The sequence below is a fragment of the Aquarana catesbeiana genome, linkage group LG01, assembly GCF_042186555.1.
Source record: "Aquarana catesbeiana isolate 2022-GZ linkage group LG01, ASM4218655v1, whole genome shotgun sequence".
NCBI classification, from domain to species: domain Eukaryota; kingdom Metazoa; phylum Chordata; class Amphibia; order Anura; family Ranidae; genus Aquarana; species Aquarana catesbeiana.
In genome coordinates, this window is record NC_133324.1 from 696,675,531 (window position 1) to 696,700,554 (window position 25,024).

General features: G+C 43.1%; 1 protein-coding gene across 1 annotated transcript in view; it reads left to right on the top strand.

Annotated features, from left to right (window-relative positions):
• LARP1B (La ribonucleoprotein 1B) overlaps positions 1 to 25,024 on the top strand; it is a 101,768-nt gene that overhangs the window by 12,319 nt on the left and 64,425 nt on the right. The window contains 2 exon segments of the mRNA XM_073603789.1: positions 10,216 to 10,268; positions 12,296 to 12,355. Of these exon segments, the coding sequence (XP_073459890.1) occupies positions 10,216 to 10,268; positions 12,296 to 12,355 (113 nt within the window).

Genomic DNA, 25,024 nt, shown 5'->3' on the forward strand with positions numbered 1-25,024 from the left:
AACATTGCAGAATAGAATACAGTAAAAAAGAGCAGAACAATAGAGAGGGAATAGAGGGGAGAACAATAAAACAACAACTTTTTTTATTTTATATATTTTTTTTGTTTTTTCACTTTTTTTGTAACTGTAACTTTTATAACTGTAGCCGGTTCCAGGTTCGGGTCTCTCAAAATGCGATGGCATCTTGGGAGACCCTGTGAAAGTGTGCCTAGTCTGTGCAATGCTGTACCCTACGCTAATACCCAACTAGTGTATGGTAGCGTTCAAAACAATCACCAATGCAAAGACCAGGATTGTCAGGACAGGAGGGACAATAATAGCGGGTGTCACGCCTATATCCGCGCTTGCTGCAGACACGACATCTTCTTTTTTTGGGGAGGTTCGTTGGGTAGGGGTGCTCGGGAGGACATAAAGAAAATGCCTCTCAGGCAGCCGACTGCATTTGGGGATGTGAATGGGGTAAGTACGGGTGCTGCAGAAGTGGTGGGTTCCCAAATAGGATTGGCGAATGCAGCAGGAAGGGCACTATGGGGCACGACGGGCCCTGTGTTTTGTCTTCTTGGTGGCAGCAGGACACTACTTGTGCTTGCCACCTCACCAGCTTGAACTGCACTTATGGGACTCGCCACGTCACCAAGTGTTACTGCAGTGCTGGTTTGACTGTGACCGGGGTGTACTAGGCCGCTGGTGCTTGCCAGTTCACCAAAAAAGCAATCGCAGGTACCAGGCCTGACTCTGCGAACGCTGCAGTTATGTGTTTAGTGTTTTGTAAGTGACAGTGATCGATACTGCACTTGGCTGGGCGGAGGGGCAAAAATGCAGGTGCTAGCAGGTATCTGGGCTGATCCCGCTAACACTGCATTTTTGGGAACCATAAACTGCTGGGGACACTAGTATAGATCTGATCGGATCAGATATTGATCCGTTCAGACACTATACCACTAAGGGAGGTGTATGGTGCATGCGTGGGTGTTGTCGGTACTGGCGCTAACCTGACGCTGCCTGGGGCGACGCAGACCCTATCTAACCCTAAAACCTAACTTGTATCACCGCCGGGCGATCAGGGGGCTAAACCTTTATTAGGTAATAAATGGCGGGTGCCCTGACACTATAAAAAATAAACTAACTAACCAGCATCACCCCATAACCATTATACGGTGATCAATGATGAAAGGGTTAACTAGGGGGCAATCAAGGGGTTAAAACCTTTATTAGGTAGTATATGGGGGTCCCTGACAGCGAACCTATATATTTACCTCCCTAACTAGTGTCACCAGTGACACTAATACAGCGATCAGAAAAACTATCGCTTAGTGACACTGGTGAAGGGGGGGGGGGTGATCACGGGGTTAACCTTAATTAGGGGGGGGTTAGGGGGGTACCCTAGACCTAAAGGGGGCTACCACTAACTGCCCTACCACTTATAACTGTCACTAACTGACACCAATGCACTAATAAAAAAAAAAAAAACTGCTTGGTGTCACTGTGACGGGGGGGTGATTAGGGGGTGATGGGGGTGTAAAGTATGCCTGGTGTGTTTTATTGTGTGTGTAGTGTTTGTGCACTCACATCGATGTCTTCTCTCCTCGGCGCCGGAATGGAAAATACCGAGCCGAGGAGCGATGACATCACTTCCTCTGCTGCTGTTTACTATACAGCAGCAGAGGAAGAATCTCATTGGCTGGGAGCCCACGAATGGATGGCCTCCCCCTCACCTCTGATCGCTCCGGGACAGAAGCCAACCACCTCGGGCACCGGGGGGGGGTCCGATCGGACCCCCCGCCCGCGGGAGGCAAGTAATGTACCCATGCGTTACTTTGCCTGCCCGTGCCATTCTGCCGCAGTATATCTGCGTGAGGCGGTCAGCAAGTGGTTAAAGTGGGTGGTTGTAAAGGCTCCAAGTTTTTTACCTTCATGCATTCTATGCATGAAAGTAAAAAATGCCCCCCCAGTCCCACTAATACCTCCATCATGATACAGCAATGTGCACGAGATCCTCAGCTCTCGACCACAGCCAGTGAGCCAATAAGGAAAGAGGGGGTGGGGCCGAGCCGTGGCTCTTTGTGTGAATGGACACACAGAGCCGTGGCTTGGGTGCCCTCATTGCTAGCTGCTTGCTGCAGGGGCATTTGGCAGGAAGGAGGGGCCAGGAGTGCCAGCGGGAGACCAAAGAAGGGGAGGATCTGGGCTGCTCTGTGCAAAACCACTGCACAGAGCAGGTAAGTTTGACATGTTTATTTGAAAAAAATAAATAAAAATTGACCTTAATATCTCTTTTTAATAAACATTTTTTGTTTTACTTACAATTACTGGTTTTCAACTTCTGGTTTCTTGAGGCATTGGTGATGTAACCGGGGCCTCACAGCTACATTCTGGGAAGTGTCTGTCATATGTTGCATAGATATTGATTCATCTGCTGGTTAGGAAAAGAGAAATATGGTATGCAAAACATAAAAAGTCTGCAATAATCTATAAGTATCTGTTTGAAGATTGTCATTACTAAACATTTTTAAAGGTGCTTTTGTGTAATTTTATAAGATAAGGGCTGAAGATCCTCTTTAAAGTAGGGGGTCCACCGAATGGAAATTTTGGTACCGAAAATGAAAGATGCACTAGGCTGAAAACCGATACCGAAAATGACAGTTAAAAAAAAAATTATATTTTTAAATACAATTGTATTTGACTTTTTTAATATCATCAATTTAAATTAATATGAATTTATTGTTGGCCATTATTGGCACCTTTAGTGCAAGAAAAGCTCAAGAAAAATGCAGTCCGCAGCCTCTAACCATCTCTTGTATCATGTCTGCAATCTCTTACTTAAACTTGAACACATTGCTAATAGTATCAGCAAAATTTCTCCCTTCGTCTTTCAGGACAGCACCTGGAGAGATCACGTCACACTGATACAATGGTGAGACGTTGAATCAGTGTGACGTGATCACAGGAGGCGGGACATTGTTACTGTAACTCTGGCAATTCAAATACAGCTCCGTGACACGCGGAGATTTCCGCTCTGTTCTGGGCACTGGCAGGCTGCATGACAGGCACTGGTGAGGCTGCATCCACAGACACCTGGCAGACTGCATCGATCTCCTGCATCATGTCTGCAGTTTGATCATCTCCTGTATCATGTCTGCTAGAGGTGCACCGAATAGAAAACCTTAGTTAGACTTACCTGTAACGGTATTTCTACGAGTCTTTCAGGACAGCACCTGGAGAGAGTAGCTCCACCCACTTTCCCAGGAAATGCTGCAGTCAGTTTTCTTTAAAGACCAGACGCTTCCACCATGGCCTCAGTTGTAGTGTTTCCTCCGCCATGGTGGAAGCGCTGCAGGGAACCAGGGGTGTGCTATGCTTTCTCCAGGTGGGGAGAGTATGGGGCATACCTGTAAATTTGTTTTATCCGCAGGCCAGCCCAGCAACCCTTACGTGAGATGGATGCTCCGGCGTATCCTCCTCCCAGGCTGCTGGGGGTCTCCGCTCCTTTAGACCGGCGGCACAGGCTAAAGGGAGGAATGGCATGTATTTGGCGGTGGCTCCTCCATCCCCCCAAGCCTCCATGCCTTCCGGCTTCTGATGGCGAATGCGTCATTACGACCGGGGGCGGGAATTCCGGTGGCGCGACGCGGGTTCCGGGTTCCGGCCGCTGGAATGCAGGACGAGGGGTGCGGCCTCTTCTGGCTGACGAGGAAGAACAAACGGTGGTGGCAGGAGCAGGAGCCACTCACGTCAGCCAGGCCCAGGTAAGCAGGGACAGTGGTCTCTGTTCATTACTCTACGGGCCATGTACTATTTCCCTCCCTTATTTCCATGGGGGAGTGAGGGAGCCTGCAACACTCTTCCTGGATTGCTGTGTACTTGGTAGAATGGTGTTTGTTTATTAGAAAAGTGTCTGTGGGGGGATTCACTAGCTGTGATTTCAAACACAGGAGCTAAAGCGTTAGCTCCTCTATTTGGCAGCATATTATGTTTTACAATGTTTGTGACACATGTTAATTGAGGACTGTTTTTGATGTAGACCAAACATTCCTCCCCTCCTACTAAGAGGAAATGTCTGTCATGTAAAAATGTACTTAGAGTCCTGGACCAAGGTGTTATGCAGGTCCTGTATTACAGATTTAGTTAAGGAGGAAACCTCCCCAGCTACACCTGCGACTCAGCAAGGAGAATTATTAAGCTCCTTCTGGAAGGAACTGGCGGACACATTTGAGACTTTCCGGTCCTATCTGGATAAACTCCCAGCTACACAACCCAGCACAGTATCTTGTTCTCGTTCATCTGTTTGTGCATCCAGAGGGGGCAGTGACTCAGAGGATGAAGAGCGAAGTGTTTCCCCAGACTCTGAGGAAGAAGTGGATGAAGAGAAAGATTTCTTCTTCTTCACGCTATAAATTATCCTTAGAGGATGTGGATGATCTTTTAAAGGACTATCCACACAACTCTGAACATCAGAGGATAAAACCCAGTTGTCATAACACGACAAAATGTTCCAAGGCATGGGTGACGTGAAACATCACATTCCAGTACATACGTTTCTATCGAAGACCGTAAAAAGGCAATGGAAGGACCCAGAGAGAGCTCCCTTCTTTTCCAAATCCCTCAAACGGAGGTTTCCTGTTGAAGAGGATAGCTCCCAAGTCTGGAACAGAAAACCAAAGCTTGACGCTGCTTTTTCTCAAGTATCAAGGGACACAGACCTTGCGTTTGAGGACATGGGTATCCTAAAGGATGCCATGGATAAAAGGGCAGACTCCCTATTCAAGAGAGCATGGGATTCAACCCTAGCAAACTTAAAGCCAGCTATGGCCTCAACTGTGGTAGCCAGGAACCTAGAGCACTGGCTGGAACAGTTAAAAACCCATATCCAAGCAGGAACTCCCCGTAAGGACCTGTTGGATGCACTGCCTGTACTACAGAAAGCAGTGGGGTACATGGCGGATGCCTCTGCCGAATCTGTAAAAAATGTCAGCCAGATCCCTCAGGGGATACAGCCTCAAAAACCAAACTATGTAGTCTACCTTTTGAGGGGAGATTTAGTTTTCAGTCCTGATCTTAAAGCCATACTTGATAGAACGGCCGATAAGAAGGCCTTCCCAGTAAAGAAGGTGATTCCTCAAGGCAATAAACATTTTCGTGCTTTTCGCAAAACCCTGGACACGAAAGAAACAGTTTACAAAAAACCCTGGAGGTCCCAGAGAGGGAGGGGAAGTCAGGAGTACTGTTTAACCCCCCCCCCCCCCCCCCCCACCCACCCACAACACAAAAAAACAGTGACTGTCCTCCGACTGTGGGAGCAAGGTTACAAACCTTCTTTCCACAGTGCAAGACGATAACGATCAGACCGTTTATCCTCAAAACAATATTAGAGGGTTACAGACTGGAATTCTCTCAACCTCCACCAATTCGATTTTATGTAACCCAGGCTCCCCGAGACCTAGAGAAATCTGTAGCAATGACATCCATCCTACAGGAATTGATCCAGCAGAGGGTGATCATAAATGTTCCCCCCAAAGAGGAAGGACTATTCACACGTATTCCTTGTAAAGAAGCCTTCAGGGAAGTTCAGATTGATTCTGAACCTGAAGATACTAAACGGATCAATCAGGTACAAGAAATTCAGAATGGATACAGTCTTTTCAGTGAAGGCTCTCGTGACCCCAGGCTGTTTTTTTGGCATCCATAGATTTAAGGGATGCGTATCTCCATGTGCCTATAGCGCCAGTATTGCAGAAACACCTAAGGTTTGCGGTCAAGATGGAAGATTCAATCTCGCATCTTCAGTTCAGAGCTCTTCCTTTCGGGCTGTCCGCCTCGCTGAGGATATTCATGAAGATTGTAGCAGAGGCCTTAGCTCCCCTCAGAGTAAAAGGAATATCGATTGTCCCATATTTAGACGATCTCCTAAAATTAGCCAAAACAAGGGATCTATTAGTGAAAGATCTGAAGGAGACAGACACTTGTAAGGATCTCGGCTGGATAATAAACAAGGAGTGATCAAACATGATTCCGTCTCAGACAATAAAATTTCTGGGATATACCATCAATTCCATACAGGAGAGAATCTTTCTCCCGAAGGAAAAGACAGAGAAAGTCCAAAATGCCATAAAAAAGACCCAGACAAACCTGCCAATTTCTATCAGGGCAGCTATGTCAGTATTGGGACTCCTCACTGCATCAATACCAGCAGTACAATGGGCATGTCTCCATGCAAGGGATCTCCAACAGGCAATTCTGAGAAATGTGGGACCTGTGGGAGGCTCTGGAAAAATTGATCAGAATGCCCCCTCAAGTTCAGAGGAAGCTCTGGTGGTGGAGGAGTCGCTCAAACCTGGACAGGGGCCTGCTCTGATGTTTTCCTGTAGAGAGGATGTTAACAACAGATGCAAGTTCTTGGGGTTGGGGCGCCCATCTGGAAGGACAGATGGCTCAAGGAAATTGGACAAACAGGGAAGCCAAGAGATCCTCCAATTGGAAAGAGCTAAGGGCTATTCTAGGACTATGGGCCTTCGAAGATCTAGTCCAGGGTCACCATGTTCAAGTGTTGTCAGACAACGCCACAGCAGTGGCCTATTTTACAAGGCAAGGAGGCACGAGAAGCGGGGTGTTGCTATCCTCTGCTCTTTAGATTCTGTCCTGGGCAGAAAGCAACTTGAGGTCCCTAACAGCGGTGCACCTAAAGGGAGATCTGAATCTAGTAATTCTGAGCAGAGAAAGGATATTAGAATCAGAATGGAGTCTGAACTCAGAGATATTCCAGAGACTAATAGAAAAATGGGGAACTCCTCAGATTTGTTCTCATCCCGAACCAACACAAAGGTGGGGGCTTATTTTTCACTAAGATCAGGCAAGATCAAGCAAGCGGATTGGACGCACTAGCACAGCCTTGGAAATTCGGCTAGTGCTACGCCCCCCCCCCTTTTTTTTTTTTTTTTTTTCAATCAATCCTGTTTGGGTACTGAAGAAACTTCAAAGCGCGACCACGAGTATGATTCTAGTGGCTCCCTTTTGGCCCAAGAGGCCTGGTTTTCAACTGTGCAGAGGATGGCAGTGGAACCTCATTGGGTACTTCCACTGCGGAAAGATCTCCTAACTCAGGGACCTCTTCAGCATCCCAATATTGAGCACCTCATCCTGACAGGCTGGTTACTGAGGAGCAGCTCCTAAAAAATAAAGGCTTGTCAGACAAGCTGGTCTTGACCCTTTTTAAGTAGCCGAAAAAAGGTTACCAGAGCAATTTATTTCAAAACATGGAAGCGTTTTAATTGCTGGTGCACAACTAAGATGTTTTCACCACAGGAAATTGTTTCGGTGTTAGAATTCCTACATGAGGGAATGGAGATGGGGTTGGCGGCTAGTACCCTGAAGGTCCAAGTGGCCGCCTTATCGGTTTTTCTTGAGAGTCAGTCTCAGGAGCCACTTATTAGATTTTTTTTTAAGGCATTGGCCAGAGCTAGGCCAATACCTTTTTTAAGTTTTTTCCAAAATGAGATCTATCATTGGTATTACAAGGTTTGATTAAAAAACCTTTTGAACCCCCAGAGGAAGCGACAGTCAAATTTTGGTCGCTCAAACTAGTTTTTAGTGGCAGTTACATCAGCTAGGAGGGTGAGCGAGTTGCAAGCCCTGTCTATAGTAGAACCTTTCTGTTACATATTTCCAGACCGGGTAGTGCTAAAAACTGACCCGGGTTTTCTGCCAAAAGTTCCAACAGCGTTTCATAGGGCACAAGCAATAATTCTCCCTACCTTTTTGCCCTACACCATCCAGTTCTAGGGTTCTTTCCATAGCCTGGGCGTGAGGAGGTGTTTACTACACTATGTAGAAGTCACGAGAGAATTCAGAAAATCAAATTCACTCTTTATTCTGTTCTCAGGACCACGTAAAGGGTACAGGGCTTCTAAAAACACTATAGGTAGAAGGCTGCGAATGGCCACCAGTGAAGCCTATGAAGCTTCAGGGACAGATCCTCCCGCAGGGGTAGTGGCCCATTCAACAAGGGCAGTAGCAACGTCCTGGGCGGAACGAGCAGGGGCTTCTCCGGGTCAGATCTGTACTCTTGGTCTTCGATTTTATATTATATATGTCTTTGATCTTGTTGGATCTCAGTTGTATCTTAAGTTTTTTTTTTTTATCTCTTCTCCCTGCGTGCCCCAGTATGGCTTCAGTATCTTCCACTCTTTTTACTATGTGGTGCATATCTTCATGGAGGGGTTGCTATCTCTCCTTTTATGAATGTTTCCAATCTCGCAAACATTTCTGCCATCTCACTCTTAGTTGGTAGCTGTTTTTTTTGTTTGGGATCCATTCTGACTTCTTCCTCTGCTGCTACTGACAACTTGCTTCCCGCCAAGCTGGTATCTATATCTTCCAATTTGTTTTCTTACCGCCGTCTTGTGACTGCCTTCTGTAGCTCTGCTATTAACCGCCACTTGTTTGCCCGGGCTTTCTTTACTTCCTTCCTGGACCATATATTTTTTAATAGTTCGTGGGCTTGCACTTGTCCTAGGCTGGTGGGTGGAGTGGGTAGGGATCGCTGCTGCCCCCTTTCGCTGATTTACCTCTCATTTCTCAGTTATAACTATATGTCAATAGAAAGGATCAGTTGGGTGTCTCCCACCACAGTCTCCCCTTTCCAATAAGGGGACTTTACCTTCATGCAGAAAAAGGGTCAGAGAGGAACAAAAAAAAAACAAAAAACGAGAGAACGCGGACCTTAAAACCTGCCTTGTCGCTGGCCAGTCCGTACACTCGTCACTGTCCACAGTCCCCTTGACCCCTTGTACCTGCATCTGGGTGGAAAAGCCCACCTTTTACTGGGGGTCATGTCTATTTTCAGATGTGGACTGTGCACTAGATGTTCTAGTGCAAGCAGACCCCTGAATTATTGCTGCCAGCCGCTTTGCCCCTTGTACTTCTCTCTCCTTTTTCTCCCCCTTTTCCCTTCTTTCTCTTTTTTTTTTTTACTTTGTTTTGATCCAAGTTTTCCTCACGCCTTTACCAGCTCGCACAATACTTGGCAAATATTCAAGTTAGAGCCAATATACCTTCGTCCTGGTGGCATTATAGTCTTCGTGTCAGCGTAACAGAGCAAGAGTGAAAGGAATCTTTAACCATCAGTTCGCCCGTCACATCACTTTGTTTCCCAAATTCATCCTTTAACATACATTTATATCTATAGCTCTCGCTTTTGCATCACCATCCAACTCTGGCATAACACTTTTATTTCCTCAGCATATAGACAATATCCCTGGTACTTCCGGTTTGTAGGGTTGTGAGTTTCCCGTCACACACAGGCTTCCTGTCCGGTCTGTGAGTTTTGGTGTGCAGCCGTCTCTTGGCAGGTTTGCTGTTGTGCCATGTTCTTTCCATTTGGTTATGATAGATTTGATGGTGCTCCTAGGGATCATCAAAGATTTGGATATTTTTTTTTATAACCTAATCCTGACTTGTACTTCTCAACAACATTGTCTCTTACTTGTTTGGAGAGTTCCTTGGTCTTCATGCAGTGTTTGGTTAGTGGTGCAGGCTTGGGTTTTGCAGCCTCTGGGGCCTTTCAAAAAGGTGTGTATATGTAATGACAGATCATGTGACACTTAAATTGCACACAGGGGGACATCATTTCACTAATTATGTGACTTATGTATATAAGGTAATTGGTTGCACCAGAGCTTTTTATGGGTTTCATAACAAAGGGGGTGAATATATACGCACATGCAAATTATCAGTTTTTTATTTATGAAAAATTGTTTTATGTATATATTTTTCTAATTTTACTTCCCCAGCTTAGACTGTTGTGTTCTGACCATCACATATAGTTTAATTCAGTGGTGTTTTTTTTTTTTTAATCTGAAAGCAGTAATGTAACAAAATAAGTAAAAAGCCAAGGGGGTGAATACTTTTGCAAGGCACTGTACATGTAACAAGAGTTTCATTTATGAAAAGGCAACAACAACGTCCATCAATAGTGATACTTTGATCCAGATGACCTGGGATGTTATTTCTACTCTTTACTATTGGGCCTGTACAAGCTGCCTAATCTGTCCGTTGTGTTCTGTTAGACGTTGTCCAGAGGTCCATTACTTTCACTTTTTATTGTACTGAAAGTTTTATGTCTGGAGTATCATTGTTGGTACCTGTATTGTAATAGCACAATGTACTAAAAAAAAGATTGGGCATACTGTTTTGTTACAAATAAATGTCTGTTCATTTTAGACCTGCCATGTCACACAAAGATTGTAAGAGCTGCAAAACCCGTGTCTAAAAAGGTACAGAAATTTCTGTTGTGTATACATATTCCTTCTTCTACATACCTTGAGTGTGGATGTTTTTATAGGTTGCCAGTCTCCCAAGTAGAACAAGTTTGATTGCTTACTGCTGAATGTTTCGCTCTCATGTGTATTCATGTTCTTAAACTGCTCACATCATTTAAAGGGACAAGCCCATCATTGGTTAAGTAGTCTTTGGGAGGTTCACAGAGGGCTATATTGCCAGTTAGAAAGCATTTAAACCTTTTGCTGCTAGAGTAATCCCCCCCCCCCCCCCCTTTTTTTTTTTTTTTTAAATGTATGTTGGCTTAGAAATGTACTAAAGAGCACCACCAAAATGAAACCAGAATAAAAAGATCTCAATTCTTTGTTTCACAAGACATTTGCCTACTTTTTTTTTTTTTTGGTAAATATGTATACAAGAGATGTGTGGTGTGGGTTTTTTTTTTTTTTTTTTTATTGCAAACCAATAATATCATCTCAATGATCTTTAGACCCTTGAGATGCTTCCCCAGCTACAAGCCTAAGCAGAAAAACCCAAATTTCACCCTTCTCCAGCTACCCCCAACCGATCTGCATGTTAATTAGCTACCACTGATGTATTACAAGTTCTGAACCTGGACAAGCTATGGGCATGCACAGGCTAGAAGGGAATAAAAATCTAACCAGTTCTTACATCTTCCACTGCAGCTATTGTATTCTGACTGCCAGTGGTTAGAATACCTGAACAGCGGCTGCATCTGATTGGATGCAGCTGCTTACAATTTTCTGTACAGCTGCTTTTGATTTCTAAGTGCTTACATGGTGATCGCATGGGTTTTGTTACAAAACCATGTGAGGTGTTTTTTATTTATTTTATTTATTTATTTAGGAGCAGGCTGCATTGACAGCATTGAGCTACTTTTGCCACAATTGTTCACTGTATGTTCATATCGGCAGTGGAAAATCTGAGTAATTGCACTAGGCCACCGAGAACTCACCGAAAATTGGTTGTCTACAAATCTCTGTTACTTTAAATATTACAAGAAAGGAAGAACAAGCTTGAAAAAGTGTTACAATCAGGGGTGACTTTAAAGTGTTACTAAACCCAGAACCCTGCATTCACTATATCTGGCCTTCTACAGAACATGGAAATGCAATTATTTTAGTAAATATAAACGGCTAAATACCTTTCTCATTAGCAGCATATAGCAGTCTTGTGACTTCTATCAGTGTCTGGCTAAGCACTGGTTACAGCTTGTAGGGGGAGTTTTCATTCTCCTGTGACTGTCCTATGAGGCTGCATTACTTCTGACCCTCTGTCTGGACAGTGCTGATTGGCCCTGTGCTGATCACGTGCATCTTCCCAAAAGAAAATCTCTAGCAATACACACCAAACTGAGCATGTGCAGAGTGCGCCCAAGGTGCTGCACTATCAGGAGATGGATTGGGGACAGTAAAAATGGAGGATCAGAAGACAGCATTAAACGGCCCTTTTTATACAGTGCGCAGGATTAACACCTTAGATTCCACAGTGAGTATAACAAGCATGCTTTACTACATATAGACACCAATTTTACTGTTGTGGGTTTAGTAACACTTTTTTAAGTTACCTAATAAAATAATAACTCCAAAAATATGTCTTCAAGTTCAAGAAATTAGATTCTAGGTTCTGAAGTGTGTCTGTCGCCTCTTACGATTGGCGTGCTTGATGCAAAGATGCTAATAGACAATAGCAATGCGAGCTACAAATCATCGAACGGCACCCTAAAAATTGAATGGCACAAATGTTTTAGGTGCAGTTAGAAAAAGGTTTAAAATAAAACCCGTACTCCCTTTTTTTTTTTTTTTTTTTTTTTTCCTCCTGTTTGGGGAGTCTTCTGCTACCTGTAAAGATGGGGTACAAGCATTCTCTAAATGTACTTGCTGGAATTTGTATGTGTGCTGGCAGAAAATACACTGCTTTCTATGTGTTAAGTTAATACAGCACAGGACAGTGATTCAGTAAAGTGAATGTTGTATTTCCTTTTGTTTTATCCTTTCTCTAGGCTAGCGACTTCAGTGACATCACTAACTGGCCAACACCGAGTGAAACTGCCAACCATGTGGTGTGTATCTCTACCCCATTGAAAAGCATGGATAGATTTCTACTTTTTTTTTTTTTTTTTTTTTTTTTTTTGAGAATGTGTGGTTGACCATAGGAGAGTGATATCAACTGCCCCTAAAATGTTATTATACAGGCTTTATAATAGTGTCAACCGTGTGCGCAGGGCTTTACAACGTGAGGGCAGACAGTACAATTACAGTACAGTTCGATACAGGAGAAATCGGAGGGCCCTGCTCGCTAGAGTTTACAATCTAGAAGGGAGGGCCGAGCGATACAAAAGTCAATCGCTGTGGGTGATGGAGAAAATAGAAGTACAGTTATTAGGTGTGCGCAAGATGGGTTTCTCTGAAGAGAGATGTTTTCGGGATTCTTCTAAAAGTGGATAGAGTTGGACATAGCCGGACAGATTGGGGTAGGGAATTCCAAAGGATGGGAGAGGCTCGAGAGAGGTCCTGGAGGTGAGCATGGGGGGAGGTGACAAGGGAACTAGCGAGCAAGGGGGTCTTGGGAGGAACAAAGAGAATGATTTGGTTAGTATTTTGAGACTAGGTTAGTGATGTAGTTGCGGGGGGGGGGGGCGCGTGTTGTGGATGGCTTTGTTAGTATTTTGAATTTAATTAATTGGGTAAGTGGCAGCTAATAGAGGGATTGGCAGAGTAGCAGACATTAAGCAGTTTGTAAGCTGGATGAGTCTGGCAGCAGCATTCATGATGGACTGAATAGGGGATAGCCTATTTAAAAATAAGCCAATGAGGAGGGAATTGCAGTAGTTGAGGTATGAAATAACCAGGGAGTGGATTAGGAGTTTTGTGGTGTCATTGGTTAGGAAGGGGCAGATTTTGGAGATGTTGAGGCGGCAGGTGGGTTGCTGGTTGATGAAAAATTAGGGCAAGGGGCACGTGGGAGAGGAAATATTATGAGTTTGGTTTTGGACAGGTTGAGGAGAGGTCCAAGAACAGAATCTTGGGGGACCCCGACGGAGAAAGGAGGAGGAATTAGAATTGTAAGTGACACTGAAGGTGCGGTTGGATAGGTAGGATGAGAGCTAACTAAGAGTACAGTCACGGAGACCAAAGGAGTGGAATTTTTTTTATCAGGAGGGGGTGGTCAGTCATATTAAAGGCAGCCGAAAGGTCCAGAAGTAGAAGTACAGGGTAGTGCCCATTGTTTTTTTGCTGTTAGTATGTCGTTTGAGTAGTTTCTGTGGAGTGTTGAGGGTCAATTTCAGACTGAAGGAGATTAAGCAGGTTATTCTTAGTGAGGTGGTCACTCAGTTGATTGTAGGCCAGGCGTTCAAAGAGTTTGGAAGAAAAGGGGAGCTAGGAGATGGGGAGTAGTTTAAGATTGGTGGGGTCCAAGGAAAGCTTTTTAAGTATGGGGGTGACAAGTGCATGTTTTTAGCAAGTTGGGGAAGATCCCAGATAAGAGGGAGAGATTGATGATGTGGATTAGAGAGTGTAGGATAGAGTCAGAGGGAGACCGCAGTATTTGAGAGGGAACTGGGTCCAGGGGACAGGCAGTTAGGTGGGCCTTAAAAATAACTTCAGCAACCTTGTTTATAGTAGCAGGGTTGAATAAGGGAAGTGTTGATTGTACCTGTGGACATATGGGGGGGGGGGGGGGGTGTCAGGAGTGCTGGCGAGGGACCTGAGAAGAGGAGGATCTGAGCTGCTCTGTGCAAAGCCACTGCACAGATTAGGTGAATGTTAAAAAAAAAAAAAAAAAAAAAAAAAAAAAAAAAAAAGCGAGACTTTGGGATCACTTTAATTGAATAAACTGAAGTTAGAAGCTGATTGGCTACCATGCACAGCTGCACCAGATTTTGCACTTTCCAGTTTTAATAAATCACCCCCTATGAGTGCAGGACAACAAGATGTGCACGCCCCATTATGCTGTCCTGCCCGGTACTCACTAATCCATGAGAACTGCCAACTTCCAGGTAAACACCTAAAAGGACGAGAAACCTGATACATCCTCCTTTATTATGGCTTCACTATCTAGTGAGCCACTTGCCTGGAACAAACTTTAGACTGGAGCTCATATTTTGTAATTTCACTGGCTGCATGCTTGCTCTGGGTCACTAAATTAGTATGTAATTAATGACATCAGGATGACAGCCGTGGAGTCTGCACCTTTTTAAAAATTAAGCTTCATCGGCTCTTATTTCTGTCCTTACAGTTTTACTGTAAATTGCTGACAGCAGCATCCTATGTTATGTATCATAATTGGATTATGTTGTAATATGTGGTTAGGTAACTATTTGCAGCATAAATGTAATACAGTCAAAGTTGTTAACATGTTCCTAATGGTTTTTATTTTGCTTGGTGTGTTACAGTACCATCCGAACCTTATAACTCCCCCTAACAAAAACTCCTATTCTAAAAAGGAGAAAAAAAGCGACAGTAAACCTGAGTGGAAAAGTAACCCTGAAAGCAAAGAGAACTGCGAGGTTGTCGCTCCTGGCCAAAGCGAGGAAGGGCCTACAACGGCTGCAAGAAAAAGAGTATGTATTGCTGTCGCATTTCAGGTATTGGTGGAAATGTGTTGCATTATCCCACTTTAAATGTCTGTACAGCCAAAAATCTAATTTGTGCACTTGCTACTGCCCTTGTAAGCAGGTCTTCCCTTCTTACTGTATTCATTTAATGTACATGATCTAAATTAATTGAGACAACCCCTGCTGCGTAACTTTTTTTTTTTTTTTTTTACGTTAATAAAGTTGCTAGCTTGATAGTCCTGGCTGAGTTGGGGCTCGTCAACACCATGGTGTGCATAGAGCAACGCAGGATCATTGAAGGGGAATATAGAAAACAATTGTTTTCTATGTGCCCCGTTCATACCATACATGCGTAGTAATGTGCACCATATTTACATTTTTACACAGTGCAACTCACTGCACCACATAGTTGAATGACATCAGTAAAGAGAAAAAAGTAAACCGTGTGATAAGTCAGCCTTTCTCAACTGGGGTTCTGTGGAATTCTAGTTGAAAAAGCCTGTCAGATCTGACCGAACTGCTCTTCTGATCATCAGCACAGCCGAAGCTGGTTTGGCGCAGTGAAGAGCAGGGGGAGGCAGCTTTCTGTATTCTGAAAACTTCAGCCGCCTCCTACAGGACAGTACCCAGCCAGCACCATCCACAACTGTGTGGATTGTAATGGAAGAACGGTCCTGCCCTGAGGCTCTATTGAGAGGAAAGCAGGGCGCAGAGGGATCAGAAGGGGAGGATGGGGGTTGGCATGCAGAGGTTAGCAGAGAGAGTGGGTACAAAGTTGTGCTAACGAGGAGTTTTGGGGAGGTGAGCAGAGGGGGGGGGGGGGGTTGCAGTGCAGAGGTGTGCAGAAGAGTTCTGGTTTGCAGAGATTAGCAGGAGTATTGGAGTTCAAAGTTGAGTAGAGTGGGATTGGGGTGCAGAGGGGAACATGCAGTGTGATTTTTGCAGCCTGTTCATTTGAATAGGCTGCAAACTTGCACTGGAATGCAGAAAAAGTAGTGCATGCACTGCTTTTTAAAAATGTGCACACCAAACCACATGGTACTGTGGTACCATGCAATTTTGGTGCCTTCAAACACACTGCATTGGGATCTGGGTGCTGTTAACAATGCATTGGTCCCTGCATGCAGATCGCAAGGGCAGTGCAATCACCAATGAAGGAAAAGCACACAGAGCGAGTCTTTCCTACAGCTCGTTCTGTTGTGAACCGACCCTAGTTCCCAACCCCTGATTTCCTTCCTTCCTTCCTTCCTTCCTTCCTTCCTTCCTTCCTTCCTTCCTTCCTTCCTTCCTTCCTTCCTTCCTTCCTTCCTTCCTTCCTTCCTTCCTTCCTTCCTTCCTTCCTTCCTTCCTTCCTTCCTTCCTTCCTTCCTTCCTTCCTTCCTTCCTTCCTTCCTTCCTTCCTTCCTTCCTTCCTTCCTAAATAAGTATGTCAGATGTTTGATATAGTTGACTTGTTTGTTTATAGTTGCCAAACATAAATGGGTTCCATTACACTTGGAGGAAAAGAAGTCCAATAATCAGGAAATGCCTGCATCTCAGACAGATTCTCCATCTGAACCAAATGCATCTAAAAATTTCAGACGAGGGGCACCATACACATGGTAAGTACATACTAGTAGGTGATTTATAAGCATATTGTCACTATTTCCGTTTTCTAGGACTCAAAAGTGCTTCAGATATCATGTTAAAATATGGCTAGCTTGATTGTGTAAATATAGCTGCTTAAGGTTACTGTATTGTAAACATCTGATCACCATAAATTCCCCCGCAAATAAAGAGAATACGCTCCTGTCTGGCGACAGGTCAGTGAATTGCACTCCTGTGAGTTACAGAAGTACAGGCAAAAAAAGCTTTGGCCATACTTCTTTTAACCATTTAATACCAGGCACTTTTACCCCCATCCTGCCCAGGTCGATTTTCAGCTTTCAGAGATGTCACAGTTTGAATGACAATTGCTCGGTCATGCAACACTGTACCCAAATGACAACATTTTTCTTTTTTTTTTTTTTCACACAAATGGAGATTTCTTTTGGTGGTATTTAATCGCTGCTGGATTTTCTATTTTTTGCTAAAAATATACAGGCATTTTGAAAATTAGACCTGTTTTTCTTAATTTCTATCAGAAAATTTGGTAAATTTTTCTCCTTCACTGATGAGAAGGCACCAATATGTCGCACTGATGAGACACTAATGTCGCACTGATAGGTGACACTTATGGGCACTGAAATGCAGCACTGACTAGCATTACTGATGGGCACAGACTGGCATCACTCGTGGGCACTGCTGGGGCTGCACTGATCATCACGGCACTGATGATCAGTTCCCGGTGAGGAGAGATGATAATGGCACTTCCGTGTTTTACATGTGATTGGACACAGCCGATCACACGGGGAAAGAGCCACGTCGTTGTGGGTGCGTGAGAGTGGTGACACTGGGCGAAGTCCTGATGTAGTCACAGAATGAGCTGTCTTACTATAGGGCGGTCGGAAGGGGGTTAAGGATTAGTAAACTGCAATAGATTACATTATTAGTTTTGGATTTAATACTGCTTTACGATAGATTGCCAACACAAAAGGGTATTAGACATGAAATAATCCAGTGGCTGCACAATACTAATTAGGGATGAGCAGTTTTGTTTGGTCGTATTGTTAAAAGTATAACTAAAGGAAACATTGTTCTGGATAGACTGTAGAGGGATTAGAACCCTTGTCAATTTTGTTTTTGCTCTCAATGGGGGCGCTTCACCCTCCTTCCCTTTTTTTTTTTTTTTTTTTTTTTTATGCTTTGTTTACCATTTTGAAAGTAAAGAAAATCCCAAATTTTGGATAAGGGGAAGTCCTCCATTGGGGACACTAGTTCTGGTGATCTGGGGTCACCAGAGGGTATAAAGATTCCCTTATATTGCAGGGCTTTCCTCTCACTTCCTGTTTTTTCTATATGACAGGAAGTGAAGGGAAATCTCCTAAAATGAGACATGGATGGTGGAAAAAAAATCTGATGGGCTATAACCTCTTCCTTGCTCTATCCAAAATGGGGGGTGGGGAAATTTTGCCTATAGTTCTCAAGTACCACACACTAGTTCAGGCCAGGGAAGCTGAACATAACAGTGATGTCAATGTTCTGGAACTAGTATAAGGTTGGGAGAGCTGGAAAATGACCGCTCTTGCCAGAGGCTTTCACACAAGTATCTTACTTTATGACCAATTACTTTTAGACCTAGGGAAAAAAAGAGAAAAAAAGGGGATTTCTCTGAAGAGGGTCAACAAAGAACACTAATGTAAATACAAAACCAGCTTTATTAATTACCAAAAAATAAACCAATTAGCAATACAAAAAGTGAAAAAACAGCAATATGGACAGACGGTTACCACAAACCAATTAAAAGTTGGACAATGTTGTCACAGGGGGTATTAAAAACAGATGGGAGCCGCGGCTACACACCCACTCATACACATCATGCAAACAGTTTCCCTATATAATAGGGTATAGTAATATAGAGGGAGTCCAGCCAGTAGGAATAGCAATTAGTAGTGGGGAGGTATTCCTATTACAGAGTATCCAGTAGGACAAGGACAGTTCTTATACCGATAGTATATTGGTAGTATAGAAGCGAATGTAAGTGGTGTGGGCGATCTGACTATCCGATAAATTATAATGATGTAAGCCGCAGGTGGATCGATCTCTCAAGGGATCAGTGCACACAGAGGTTGTTTAGACCACAGCTGATAAGCAGATTGCAAAACAGGCGCTTTCCAAGTTGCAGCAGGGAAAGTTGTAGATTCATCTACATAGGCAGCAAAATAAATGTCCATGGAGACAACAATAAAGAGATACAGAGAAAACTGACATACGTTTTGAGAGTGCTGAGTGGCATGGAAGGATCTCACTAACCGCACTGTGTCCGTCGTCAGGCTGTAGTAATCCTTTGTGTTTGAATCTCTCTGTGGACATATGCCGCTTTATGGCTCAGTTGGAGTGCAGGTTGATAAGGAGCCGTCCCTCGCTGTGGAGCCGCTGAAGAGCCGTTGCCTCAGTATGGTGCGTGGCTGCAAGGGGAGACTGACATCAGCTGTTGGATCCGTGTTAGGATAAGTCAGATCGAATTGCGTGCGGCTCCCAATGACGTGCTGACGTCACACCGCTGACACGTTTCACCAGCCAATGGACGCTGGTTTCTTCAGAGCAAGGAGGGGTCAAGTATGGTGGGCTTAAATAGATGGTAGAGGCTGCAGTTACTGCTTATATCCACTAGATGTCAACCTAAGCCCCTCGTGTGTAAATCATTCAGCAAAGAAAACATACACATTAAGTACATGGTTAGAATAGTGATAATGACTATTGCGAGATGAGAACAGGGACATAAAGGGAAGGAATAGGAAGGAAGGAAAAGGATAAGGAAGAAAAAGGGGGATGGAAAAAGAAAGAGGGGGGGAAATGGGGGGGGGGGGAGGAAGGTGGGAAGTTGAATGGCAAAAGTAAAAAGGGGGAGAGAGGGGGGAAGAAGAGGGAAATAAAAGGGGGGGGTAAGAGGAGGGAGGAAAAGGGGGGGGGGGGGAGTGGGAAAATTGGAGGGAGGGAGAGGGAAAGGGGAGGGGTGAACAAATAGGGAGAGAATGGTATGATGACTTAAAAACAGCCATGGAAAAAGTAAATATCTTAGTTGTTCAAGATAATGATCATAATGGGGATTTTACCCCCAAATTTAAGAAAAAAATAGTTATGTTTCTAGAAAGGGTTGTAAACTACATTCGGTGTTCAACCCTTAGGGATTAAAGAATCCAGATAATACGTCCACATTTTCTCCTTTTGCAGGAGGATAGTGTCAAAATCCCCCCTTCTAGGGGCAGATTAAGCACATAAATCCCTTTTAACTGTAAGACCCTCTGGGTTGCTATCGTGGAATTTGGCAAAATGTACTGGAAATAGGTCGGTCATCATCCTTGTTCTTTTTCTTATTCCTAATGCCACTGATGTGTTCACCAATCCTAATTCGGAGTTGACGTTTGGTTTTTCCTATGTAATTTTTATTACAAGGACACGTGAGCATATATATGACACGTGTCGTTGAACAATTAATAAATTGTTTAATTCGATAGTCATTACCTCCCCTTGGGTTAGCAAACACATCAGTGTGGTGCACGTATTTGCATCTGTTGCAGTGTCCGCATGCATGCCTGGAGGGGGTCTTTTCTCGGTAAGCCAGTTTTTATTAATCGTTCTGGTATACTCTGAGTGGACCAGAACATCGCCCAAATTCCGTGCCCTTTTGGCTGTAAGTAGTGCTCTAGGGCTGATTATGTTAGTGATGAGGGGTGCCGATTTAAGAATATGCCAGTGTCTGTTTAGGATCTCCTGGACTTTAGTCCATTGCGAACCAAACCTAGTGATGATTCTGGGAAAATCACACTCTAGTTTGTCAGTTTCTTGGGGGTTCTTCTGTATAGTTAGGAGGTCTTCACGTTTTAGTTTTGAATGCATTATTTTTAGCTTTTTTAAGGGAATTATGTGAGTACCCTCTTTTCCTGAATCTTTTATACATCTCATGTGCTTCAATTATTAATTGATCCTCCTCCGAGCAGTTTCGCCTGATCCTTAAAAATTGTCCTGTGGGTATCCCCCTGATCAGCGATTTTGGATGATGACTCTGTGCCAAGAGGAGGGTATTGGCAGCTGTTTCCTTTCTGAAAGTGCTTGTTACTATCCTGTTTCCACATCTGGTGATTTGTAAATCAAGGAATGAGAGGGCATCAGCAGAGTAGGAATAGGTTAAATGAATGTTCCTTTCATTAGTATTTAATTGGGACAAAAATTCCAAAAGTTGTTCTGCTGTACCCTCCATACCATGAGCACGTCGTCTATGTACCTTAACCACAATGCATAGTGGTCAAGGTACATAGAGGACTTAGACCTAGTTCACACTAATGCGATTTCAGATGTGACTTGAATCACACAGAAATACATGAAAAAAAGGAGAAACCTGCGCTACTAAGCAAAGAAAAAAAATATTATATATAATAACTGCAGCTGCAACAAATACCACAAATATCATTGAGGTGTAGACCAAAATTTATATAAAAAAATAAAAAAGAAATACATGACAATGGAAACCACATTGTTTTCAATGGTGCCTGTTCACATCAATGCACATCAATTTCACATCAATGCACATCAATGCAGCACAGCATGGCACAATTTTTGAAAGGGTCCTGTATGGTGTGGGGGGGAAAAAAATAAAAATTAAATACACACATGCTCATCTATATGGCTGTCCCCCGCCGTCTCTAAGACTGAGAACTGAGCAATCGCGTGATCACTCAGTTCTCGGTCTTTACTGAGGAGAGAGTGGTGACTGTCAGTCACCTCTCTGCTCTACCCCTCCATTGCTCACTGGAATGCTGGCTTGTGGAGGGAACTGGAGCGGCTGGCTTAGCTAGTAGCATGCTGAGAGGTGGAGCCAGCTGCCTGTTGGGCATCTTCGTGGATTCTGACCTTAGTCGGGATCCTTCTAGAGCCTGGGACTGGTCTCTGTGATGTCAGATGGCTTTAGCCTGCTGTCGGCTGAATTTGGGTCACAGAAGTGCACTTATTGGCACTTTGGCCATACTTTTTTACTTTTAACCCCATCTACTCTCCTCCTCCCAAGGTATATGTAGTCACCATTTTATTGACATGCGTGTGTAATTGGAGAAGTAAAAAGGAAGAGGGTGCCTTTAATTTAGTCACCTCAGAAATGCCATCATTGGCCAAATCCAAAATGCAGAGGCATGAAAATCGTATCAAATACGTAACCAAGTCACACTACGTAATGATTTAATGTTGATAAATGTAAAATTATGCACTGGGGGGGCTAAGAATATGCACGCATCATACATACTAGGGGGAGTACAACTGGGGGAATCAGTGGTGGAGAAGGATCTGGGGGTTTTGGTAGATCATAAGCTCAATAATAGCATGCAATGCCAAGCTGCGGTTTCCAAAGCGAGCAAAGTCCTTTCTTGTATTAAGAGAGGTATGGACTACAGAGAGAGATATCATTGTGTCCCTGTACAAATCATTAGTAAGACCTCATCTGAAATATGCATTTCAGTTTTGGGCACCAGTTCTCAAAAAGGATATTGGGGAACTGGAGAAAGTGCAGAGAAGGGCAACCAAACTGATAAGAGGCATGGAGGAGATCAGATATGAGGAAAGATTAGAGGAACTGAATTTATTCACTCTTGAGAGAGGAGATTAAGGGGGGGGGGGGGGGGGGGGGGGGGGATATGATCACCATGTATAAATATGTGAAGAAAAAAATCCAAAAACGGAAAACCTGTGGTTGGACTTTAAAGGCACAACAAAGTAGAAATATACAAAAATGTTAGCATTTTATTGAATGAATATATATATATATATATATATATAATATATATATATATATATATATATATATATATATATATATATATATATATATATATATATATATATATATATATATATAATATAATAATTTTTACAACAAGGACATGAAAAAAACTTCGGAAGAGTGTCCTGCTCTCTCCCAGGGGATTTTCGTTACATTGCTGTATCTTTATCTATCTTGGATGATAACAGCCCAGATCTGGATTCATTGCTTTTGATATATAGCCAAATTTCTTAGTCTGTGACTACCTCTGACTGAGGGCTTCCTATATTTTCTGATATGAACAATCTATGATTATATCCGGTCTTCTATGAATATTCACTTTGATACGCAATCCCCTGTTTGAAAGTATCATAACTAGACACTCGTGATCGTTGATTCACAGGTGGTTCCTGGGTGTTGTTTGCCTGGTGATTCGCTCTGACCTCATTGCGCCACCTTGCTTTTTCCCTTTGTTGGAAATTACTTTGTCGATTACTGATTGATTAATATGTGATTCTATTTGCAACATGGGGTGAGACCCCTTTCTCTTCTTTGCAACTACTGAACCCCAAATGTGTCCTGAAGAAGTGTACAATGAAACGCGTAGACGCTTATATAATTTTTTTTTTTTTTCAATAAATGCTAATATTTTTGTATATTTCTCCTGTTTGTTTTGCCTTTAAAGTCCGATCACAGGTTTTCCTTTTTTGGAATTCTTTTTCTTTTATTTCTTCACAAATTTACGGATGAGGCATTTTGAGTGCTGTTTCTTTTTTGTATTCATGTATAAATATATAATGGGTCCATATAGTGAACTTGGTGTTGAGTTATTCACTTTACGGTCAACACTGAGGACAAGGGGGCACTCTTTACGTCTAGAGGAAAAGGGATTTCATCTCCAAATACGGAAAGGTATCTTCACAGTAAGAGCTGTGAAAATGTGGAATAGACTCCCTCCAGAGGTGGTTCTGGCCAGCTCAGTAGATTGCTTTAAGAAAGGCCTGGATAATTTCCTAAATGTACATAATATAACTGGGTACTGAAATTTTATATGTATAGCTGATCCAGGGAAAATCCGATTGCCCCTCTGGGGATCAGGAAGGAATTTTTTCCCCTGCTGTAGCAAATTGGATCATGCCCAATTGTGGGTATAGGATTGGGTATATGGGAATGTGTTTTTTTTTTTTTTTATGGTTGAACTAGATGGACTTGTGTCTTTTTTTTTTTTTTTTTTTTTTTCCAAACTAACTATGTACGTAATCGGATCAAATGGCAGCCTCATTAGTGTAAACCTAGCCTTAACCACTTTACTACCACCATATTGTAAAATAATAAAAACGTGGTGGACATTTATTTCTATAAATGGCATTTCAGAAGTGGCTCTCGGTCAGTGCACCCATGAATGACTGTGAGTCAAGCTGTCTTCAGATGGCTTAGTTGATACACAGGAGATTTACTCAAACTGGAGCACCAGAATCTGATGACATTGTACATTGTGGCCAATCGGCATCTAACTTCAGCTTGTTTATTAAGCTTTGACGACACAGCCTGGAAGCTGATTAGTTTCTGTGCAAAGCTGCATCAGATTTTGCACACTCCGGGTTTAGTAAATCTCTTTCACTGTGTACAGAGTCAATTCGAGTGGACCAATCAAATCACATGCAAATGTAAACAGTATAGTGTTTACTTTGTAAGCCACCCTTTACTCTTACAATACAAGAAGGGAAGGAACTAATTAAATGATTTATTCATTAACCACTTCCTGCCCGCAGTACGTCACATGACGTCCTGGGCTTTGAGTGGGCATTTCAGAATGATGCCTGCATCATTCAGAAATCATTTTTTTCCGCGGCGATTCCCTGCACAGTAAGAACAATCATCATAGCGGCTATTCATATCCCCCCCGCCACCCTCCGGTGCTTCTACCGGCGGTCAATGTTCACCATAGAGAATGCCGAGGACCAGACGGTCCACGGCAGTCTCTATGACTCTCGGAGGCCCGCGCATGACGTTATGACATCAAGTCCGGCCTGGCAGTTGTAAACGCTGCCGTGTACTTGGCTGAAAGCCGAGTTCATGTTTGTTTTTTGTGTTTTTTTATTTTTTTTATTTTTTTTTGTTTTGTTTTCAGCCTGGAGGAGAGATGTGCATCTTATTGACCCCACATCTCTCTATAAAGAGGACCTGTCGTGCACTATTCCTATTACAAGGGATGTTTACATTTATTGTAATAGGAATAAAAGTGATCAAAAATAAATAAAACATTTAAGGGGAAAGTATAAAATAAACAAAAAAAAAGTAAAGAGTCCCTGTCCCCTCGTGCTCGCACGCAGAAGCAAGCGCATACGTACGTTGCGCCCACATGTGTAAAAAGTTCAATCCACACATGTGAGGTATCGCCGTGAACGTTGGATCGAGAGCAACAATTCTATCCCAGGATCTCCCTTTAAGTATCGAAGTTTGGCGCCATTCCATGAGTGTGTGCAATTTTAAGTGTGACATGTTAGGTATTTATTTACTCGGCTTATCTTTCACATTATACAAAAACATTGGGCTAACTTAAGTGTTGTGTGTTGGGTTTTTTTTTTTTTTTTCCTATTGTAAATCCCCCCCCCCCCCTCAAAAAAAAAGTGTTTGCAAAATTGCTGCATGTAATGTAACTAGTGTACCAAGCTCTGTTTTTTTTTTTTTTTTTCCCCCCTCATTACTGCCACGTTTCTTCATTTTGGGGATTTTACCCTGACATTTTTATTTGGTATGTTTTATAACAAAATGTAAGGAAAAAC